The 8,749-nt window shown below is 39.9% G+C and overlaps 1 protein-coding gene across 1 annotated transcript; it reads right to left on the bottom strand.

The window, feature by feature from the left end:
- Window positions 1-4,555: 4,555 nt before the first annotated feature.
- LOC113068243 (thioredoxin-interacting protein-like) lies at window positions 4,556-7,961 on the bottom strand. Its single transcript, XM_026240902.1, has 6 exons — window positions 7,468-7,961; window positions 7,050-7,125; window positions 6,819-6,966; window positions 6,296-6,655; window positions 5,893-6,213; window positions 4,556-5,800 (listed from the first exon to the last, which is right to left on the bottom strand). The coding sequence occupies exons 1-6, from the start codon at window positions 7,721-7,723 to the stop codon at window positions 5,753-5,755; spliced, it is 1,209 nt and encodes a 402-aa protein (XP_026096687.1). The 5' UTR covers window positions 7,724-7,961; the 3' UTR covers window positions 4,556-5,752.
- Between the last annotated feature and the right edge of the window lie 788 nt (window positions 7,962-8,749).

The raw sequence follows: 8,749 nt of genomic DNA, 5'->3' as shown, positions 1-8,749 counted from the left end.
AACAGTGTGCAATTATTCTATATAGTTAACACACCTGTAATCCTGTACTGAAATCGTCTCACGGCACAACAATTAAAAAAAAAATTGAAATTCGCTGATTCCATGGTGTACAAGATAATTATCTAAAAAAAAAACATACAATTTCCATGCAACACTAAAACATCTTTTGTATTTTATTTTAAGATATTAAATACATTTTAATATATGAAAATGCTGGTTTAAAACATTCTGAAACAATGTTTAAAAGAGCTTTAAATGTTTTTTCACCCAGCGGTCAAGAAAATATTAGTTTGAAGTCAAAGGTCAAGTGTGTCTGAGCTGATTGTCTAAATATTCCCACTGAACCAGTTCTATAGTCATAAAACAATTAATCGTTTTACTTTTCGACAATACTATAACATAAAGCACATGAAAAGAAATTATGATTGTCACTATAGTCTGTATATTATAAATATTATGTTTCTTGGTATTTCAACTTCATTATTACAAATGTGCAATTGCAAATATATTTAAATACATACAAAAGTCATATACTTAATTCAGACAAAAAATGCTCAAAGTAAAAAAGTAGTTTATTTCTGTAAAAACCAATACTTTTTAAAAGTATGCTAAAGTGTACTTATTTTCACAAGAGTCATCAGGGACAAAACATAAGTCTCATCACATTATCCTTATTAAGCAAAAAGTCTTGAATTCAATGTAATTGCCTGACATCTGAAAGGGGGAGACAGTGCTACTAACAAGGTTTCATGATAGTTACATGCAGGTCTATATAGAAACAATGCATCAATCTTAACTGTCAGTAAGGCAGTTCTTGCGTGTGTTTTGAGTGTGCCTCTGAACACGTAGCACATTAGCCTCCGTTTCAGAGTTGCAGTTTTAGGAAATAATGCTAAGCATTTCTCACTATGCATGTGAAAGGCATCCCACAAGGCGTGCCTTATCTGGTCTGCCTGAGGGTCATCTGGTCACGCTGCATGTCAGTGACTCCTATCTACCCGTATATTTATGCACATTTGACGTGATCCAATACCACACAAGCTACAGATCAGGTGTTTTCAGTAACTGTTTGTGAGTGGAGAATCCCGCTAAAATTAAATCCATGTGAAGCCTGAATGGCATCCCTGTACATGTGCGTCAAGAACGTATTTATCATTTAAACAACCATTATCAAACCATTGCCAACGACGTCTCTAGTGACAGTGCTTGGATGACTACCAACAAGTAGCACTTGCTTCTGAGAAGTACTTTGGGAGGCTGATTATAGTACAAAACAAGACCAACATTACCCTTGTAGTACCCTTTATAATTTTAAAAGAATATATGTGTGAACTAAATGTAATGTTTTCAGACACTTAACTGCAATTAAATGAAAATGTATAATAGTTTCATATTAAATGCAATTAAAATAACCTTAGACTACTTTTTGACCAACTAAGGTAGGACTTTGAAAAAGTGTACTTAACACCGTGTTTATACCAGACGCGACCACGACACAATAGCTAAATGCTCTCTTCACTGGACGCGGCAAAATGACCATTTCAAATAATTAGTACTTTTTGCCAGGACTTAATTAATGGAACGAGGCATCAGCTTACCGACAGGGTTTTGTTGTGTCATGTCACGCCACACTGCATCAAGTGTATGCAGCATCACTGATTACAATGGGTTGTTACCGCACTGGTGTAGACACATTATTATGAAAAAATATAATTCAGAATTGAGTGCTCTTTTTGTACACTTAAGTGACCTTTTATATCATTGATGTGATATTGTCTCCAAGTAAAGTTTTTTAAATATATTTTTAAGATTTGATGTTCACTACAAGACAAGTGCACATTCACTACAATTAAGCACTTTTCATTTTCACATTTGTAGTTTGAACCAATACTAATATTATTACTAGTATAAACATTGCACAAAGGATGCCATGTCCACCATGTCTCTGCAACGTCTTGAGCAAAAGCAGTCCAAATCTGCATCCAAACGTTTTGGGAAATCATATTTCACAGCAGTCCCTTACGAAAGGAAAATATATTTACCAATATATTTCTTAAAATATATTGTGATATATTGTAATATATTATTTTCCCTTTTTATTTCCTAATATTTAATATATTTGAATACATTTAATAATATATTGATGATACATATATTATATAATATATTGCAAAATATACAAATGATTGCCGCTTTTAATATATTGCAATATATTTTTGTCTCATAAGGGGTGTGCTGCAGGGCTTTGTACTGAGCCCACTGCCATTAACCCTAATAACCTAAGACTATGCTGGCAAACATTAAGACAATTACATCAAGTTTGCTGATGATACTACAGTTCAAGGCCTCATTAGCAACAATGTGCACAAACGATGTGACTGCTTGAACACTAGGCCTAGTTTGATGACCACAACTGCTCTTTCAACATCAGCAAAACAAGGAATTTGACTGTTGACTTAGGCAGCATAGCAACTTGTTATTCTCTGCACATCGGTGGTGAAACAGTGCCAGGGAATCTGTCTTCCTCATTTTCTAAACATATTTCAGAAATTGCCTAACTGTATGTTACAGCCCTGCCCCTTTTACCTTTGTCTTTTGTTGTGAGATTGCAAGGACAGAGGCTGGGCTGCACCTGTGGCACTCTATTTAAGAGGTTCATGGATTTTGGCTTACTCTAATTTTTGTTTTGTTTTTTGTTCTTATTTGAAGAGTGGGTTGTTTATCGGACACAGTGTGTACAGCTCATAAAGGCCTGGCATGATTGCTAATTTACATATGCTGCACTTGCACAACTACGTTCTAATATCTTTGTCAAACAGAGAATAGAAACAAGGGTAATCAGCAGTATAGTATTTAACCCATTAGGCTGTCCACTCTGACTTATGATATCAAAAATATACACATCTGTTGAAATGATATGTCTTTGATGTGTTTTGGATGCTTTTATGCTGGTTTCCCCACAAAGCAGCTTAACTAGCTAAACCGACAAGACAGCCATGATTGTCAATCTTTAGGCTACCAGCAGTCTTGCTTCCTCATTCCTCAATATAATACTTCTGTGAAGGAACTAAAGGACACTGGGGACATTCACTCTTTCATGTAACACTACAATGAATTTTATGACATTTAGAAAAATAACAGTTTTTGAATGTTTGAAACAAACTAGCACACATAGTTTTGTCATTTACACAGTCTGGAGAAAACACGCCATTGTGTGCATTCTGGAGTGTACCAATATACAAGAAACTTTGGGTTTGTCAATCTAACTGTGTATCACGGGCTGGTTTCATCTCCTGGGAACCAAATATTTCGTACTGATATAAAAGAGAGGAAGAGAATGGGCTGAAGCTTTAATTATGGGAGGGTTTCCTGAGGCCGGAAAACAGAAAGGGCTTGAGGGCGAGGGCAAACAGAGTGAAGAGAGAGGGGCTCATGAAACGGGTGTCTTGGACAAGATAAACAGTTTTGCCCTTATCAGTAATTGCTCTGCAGAAGAAGAGCACGTCTAAACATAAGCTTCATGCGCACAAGAAAGTGAGCAGCACAAAAATGACGTAAATGACTCGACCCTTCTTCAACTCTACAAGACCACTGTCAGGAAAGTTGCTTAAGTAGGAAAAAAAAGCGATTAAGAGTGGGTCTGATACGTGGGATAACATTTGAATAGGATTCAGAATGTCTCAAATTCGGACCAAAATATAATTTTGACATATTTGACCAGTAACAATTTCCTGGAACCCTAACAACAGCCCTGGTTTTATTGACACCAAGCCTTTTTTATGGCGGTGAACAGATCATTTTGTTTGCCTTGAGCTAATATAAACATCCATGTCTGTTTATCTTGCATTGATTCTCAGCTCACTATTGGTCTCCAGTTTCCACATTTTAAATCTTATCTTTAGCCAGCCACTGAAAATAAACACTTAACTTTTGAAAAAGCCGAAACGATGGATTTTCCAAGAGATTTTTCCAGCCAGCTGTGTTGTATTGGAGAACGAGAACTTTAAAGGGGTGTTGTAATGTGTTAGCTAGTCCTCTTCTTTTGACACTGTCTGTTCTCACTGTATAAAATAGATTTTTGCATTTTCTAATGAAAATATGAGAACGTTTGCATGTACAAAACATTCCTCCGATGCCAATGCCAAGTGCATATTTGGATGGTCCAGTTACTGGCCCAAGTTAAGAACTCACCTACAACTTCTGATTTACCTTTAACATGGGGTTGTTTTGCTTGTTTTATGAGATGAGGTAGAAGTCTGATTGGTTTTAAATAAGCCACATGATCTGAGATAGTGTTTAATGCCTGAAGAGTATAATACTTTGTCAGATTCCCAATAGTGATTCTTATTTAAGATAACACCACTAGTTAATTATCACAGTAATGAATCTTAAGACACAATTATGTCTGTTGCAATGACATGCATTCGATCTCTAGTAGTGATTATTAACTTAACAGTCAAGAGTTTCAAATGTGTGGTTATTTAAGAATACTTCAAATAAACAATAGGATGCAGAAAATATCATAAAAACTTTTATTGAAAAAAACACTTTACCATAAGATACAAAAATTGTATTTTGATCATTGCAAATTTACACTGTTTACAATAACAGTAACAGACATTTTATATTCTATAAGAAACAGAAAACGGAACACACACACACAAAGTTCAGGAAGATCTCCCCAAGTGAAATGTTCATCAAAATGTCTTAAGGATATGTCTACACAGTGCAGCTTCTGGTCTCGCAAATGAAGGTTGTTGGGGCTCGAAGTCCAAAAAGACCCCAATTTTGGCACCTGAAGTATCAAGTTCATTTTTGGCCTAATGTTCAAGTCCACAGTGGAAGAAGCAACATCAGTGGAGCCCTTTGTTAGGACAAGGTTTTCAACGTATTACAGTACAGATTCTTGAGTTGCACATGCAATGCTTGATCCCTCAACAAACAATTTTGGAAGACAAGAGCAAAACAAAATGAAAACATAAGAAATATCCCTGGGAGTAGTTGTATAGCAACTTGCATCCTTAAAAAAGTGCATGAAAAAATTAAATAAAAATCAGCCTCAACACTGGTACATTGTAACTGACACTGCATGATTTTCCCTTGATGAAAAATGTTGAAAAGCACATTAACTTAACCTCACGGCCAGCATAAAATCAAACAAACGTGTTGAAGAATGTTTCTAAAAAATGAAATCTTTCAACGCTGCAAAAAATAAAAATATATTACGGAATGGTAATGAAAATGATGAGCTAAATGCTAATGTTATATTGGGGACTACTGGAAAGTACATGACCACAAATGGGGAAGTCTATGTGTGTTTAAATGGCTATAATGTGGCACAATCAGTTTGCACCTCAGCAGTTATCTCATATCATGAAAGATCAGCTCAAACACAATGAAATACAGCTCGCCTAACAGTCCACGTGCCCTCTTTCAGGCCCCCGAAACAGCATCAATAATATGACAGAAACGCATTAAATTTGACTGATGCATGATATAAGATGGCTGTCAGCAATGCAGGCACAAGAGCGCTCAGACTTCACTCCTTCTTCCTCTGAACTTCGACTAGCTCATCCTGCAGAGGGGCCACTCGGGCCCCAAAACCCCCCGCTTCATCTTCACTTCCACACGTCCATACGACACTTCTCAAACCAGCTCCGATCCACATGGTGAAAGCCCGAAGTGCTAAGAGTGGAAAAGAAGCCCATTTATGATGGGCAACAGTTCAGTTCTAGTGCTCTGCCAGCTTTGTTCAGCAGACAGGAAGCATGCGGGCGTTCCCGTTGTATTCCTCCTCCACCTGAACGATAGAAGAACAAATATGAGATTCATTTTATATCGATATCCAATAGCGATCGGTGTTAATTTTTTATACAGTAACTATACACTCACCTCAGAATAAGTAGGGAGCGGGGGGAACTGGAATTTGGATGCATTCAAGTTCATGAAGATGGGACTGTCTCCACCATCATAGTCATCCAACAGAGGTGTGAGAGGTTGGTCCAGGCTGCAGTCACGTGTAATGTCACAGTAGCTTGGTGGGGCAGACGACGGCATCCGCAGGGACACCCAACTGTTCGATGCATTGCTGACAGAACCATCCTGGCTGCTCATGCTGTTGGTGCGGCTACCAAAACCATTGTAGGGCACCGTCCCAATGACCAAAGGCAGCTCCAGAACCAACTTATCACTGCCCGGGATGTGCATGTAAATCTGTAGAGAACAAAGGAGCTCTAAGTAAGCATTGGGGATGTAACACATTGCTACTATAGTTATTGTGAAAGGCAACACTCACCATCAGCGCATATTCCACCCGAATGATGTTGCAGCCCAATATGGAGGGCTTGATCTTGGGCACACGGATGCTCTTGCCCTGCCAGGCGTCGCACATGCCGGAGATGATGTGGTTGCCACGTACTGAGGAGAGTTTTTGCCTGAAGACCTTGGTGCGGCCGTTGGCCTGGTAGGTGTGCTTGGCGATGATGGCCGCTTTGGGTACCACGATGCGAGAGCAGGTGTTCTCAAATTTGGCATCTATGCAGATCTCTTCACCTTCGCAGAAGCCACGCCTGTCGATTTTGGCGTTTAGGGAAACCTGGCCGTCTGGGATGAACATGCAGGTGACCTTCTTCTCCTTCATGCCTCCGGTAGGGGACTATTGGATGACAAAACAGAAATGATGAGGATATGATTAATGATGTGCTGTCTCTAAACAGACAAAGAACCACCAATGAGCAGAATTTGGAAAAGCCTAACCAGAAGTGAAGACATGATTTGTGGCCTACAGCTCAACTGAATTCATGATATGAGGAACTCACCAGTAAGTCTGGGGTGTTGACATCCAAGGGCTCCTCAACCTCAAAGTGCCTCCTGCACTCCATGGCAGGCTGAGCGGGGCTTTCCATCAGAGCCTTCACAAAGTATTGCACGAACCCAAACTTGCCCTTGTAAGAAGACACCAGTTGTCTGTTGGGAAAATAACACATTCATTAATTTTCCAAGACTTCCAAGGAAATTAACTCCAGGAGATTATCATCTGCAAAGCTCACCCTTGTTGAGGAAGCTCAAAGCCAAAGGTGTATTCGTACTTGTTTCCAGGACGGAGGATGACCGAACCATCTGTGTCTGTGAGAAGATAAGCATATATACAGTTTAGAAGAGTTTTCAACACAACACATGAGAATTGATGCAAACAATGCAATCTCAATACTATAAACTATGAGTATGGCTTTTATTTCAATCAATAGTTTTTTTTTTTTTCAATACACGTTTTAGCATCTGAGATTTAAATATAGAACCACTTATTTTAATAAAACATCAATGTACTTGAGATGCATTGAGTTTCCTCTCTAAACACCCAGTGTTTCTCTCTTCACAATGCACTGCCTCATTCATTCATTGCAACATCAGCATCATCTCATCAAAGCAAAGTCAGCTTCAAAAGCTCAGCTAAATCTTCTAACTCACCTGTTGGTTGGTCATCCAGGTGCACAACCTCTTCATACTTCAGATAGTCGACTTCTTCACGGCATCTCTGTTTGCCTTTAGCGTACTCCACTTTAGCGCATCCGACGCCCAGGACCTTCACAGCCGTCACCCTGGTCACCTCCAACACCTCCACCAGGATCTTCCCCGACACTTTATCTCCACTGCAGTAAAAGCTCTTGGATGGGTCGCTGAAGACGATCTCGAAGACCTTGACTCTTTTTGTCATCCCCACCATTGTGATATCTCACCGACGTCCGAGTCGCAACGAAACAAGCAAACGCGCTGGTAACTCAAACAGATATTTAGTTAACGTAATGTAACTTAGTCCTTCAAAAGTGCGTCCAAATCCGTAGCCAAAGCTGTTTAAATTATAAGCGAGTATGGACTGTAGCAAACTAGTGCTTTGTGCAAATTCACAATGTTCATACGCCGTACTCGCATGATCAGTGTAAGAGCTTGTTTGCGCACGCTGGGCAAGGCCAGGGTTTTATACTCAGAGTTTGTGCCAGTGACTCACTAGGCTTGTTTACCACTTCAGCTGTTCATGTGGAAGTTGTATGCACCGCATGGCTCAGCGCATGCACAGCGCTCCCATTGGTCGAAATTCGATGTTTGGGTCGTCACTGGCCAATCAGCGGCCAGAAGCGGCGCGTGGACACCTCGTGGCTGAGAGCGCCGAGCGAGTGCACAGCAGCTGCAGGAAGGGAGGAGGAGCGAGTCCGGTGTTGCCAAGTCCGCGGTTTTATCGCGGAATGATGCCGATTTAAACACTTTTGGCGCGGGTTGACGCGACCCCAGGAAGGTGATATTTATCAACTGAGATGCGAGTGTCACCAAGGGGGAAAAAGTGTATTTCACCAGCCGGAACTTGAATTTTTTTAGAAGGGGAATCCCCTCGAAATGCCTTTAGGCTAGTTTTGAGTAGCAATTGGGAGGGGTTTGTTGCGGAAACCTGGCAACCCTGAGTCTGAAGATGAGAAGTCTGAACAAAGAAGCGGGATGTTGCAAAGGCATGCCCAACCCAACAATTTAGAGAACCAATGAGAAAATCAGCCGAAAACGTCAGTAATGTGTGTTACGTGCACCGTTTGGATGTACTAGAACACAGAGTTTTCACAGAGAGGAGGAGAAAGGCGGTATTCCCCCGTTTTTAAGCCTCTGCTGGTACAAACTAGATTTAACAACATCCGCTGACTAATGAGAGAACACTTGACTCTGTTTCCAAGATTAGAGCTGAACTCGGAACTTCATTCTGTGTATA

Source organism: Carassius auratus, linkage group LG44F, assembly GCF_003368295.1.
Source record: "Carassius auratus strain Wakin linkage group LG44F, ASM336829v1, whole genome shotgun sequence".
Classification (NCBI taxonomy): Eukaryota; Metazoa; Chordata; class Actinopteri; order Cypriniformes; family Cyprinidae; genus Carassius; species Carassius auratus.
This window is presented reverse-complemented; position numbering and strand designations above follow the sequence as displayed.

Coding starts and splice junctions, on each gene's coding strand:
- LOC113068243 (XM_026240902.1), bottom strand. CDS start 7,723: ATGGTGGGGATGACAAAAAGAGTCAAGGTCTTCGAGATCGTCTTCAGC. Junction 6,656..6,818: donor TCAACACCCCAGACTTACTG/GTGAGTTCCTCA, acceptor GTCATCCAATAG/TCCCCTACCGGAGGCATGAA. Junction 5,801..5,892: donor CGCTCCCTACTTATTCTGAG/GTGAGTGTATAG, acceptor TCTATCGTTCAG/GTGGAGGAGGAATACAACGG.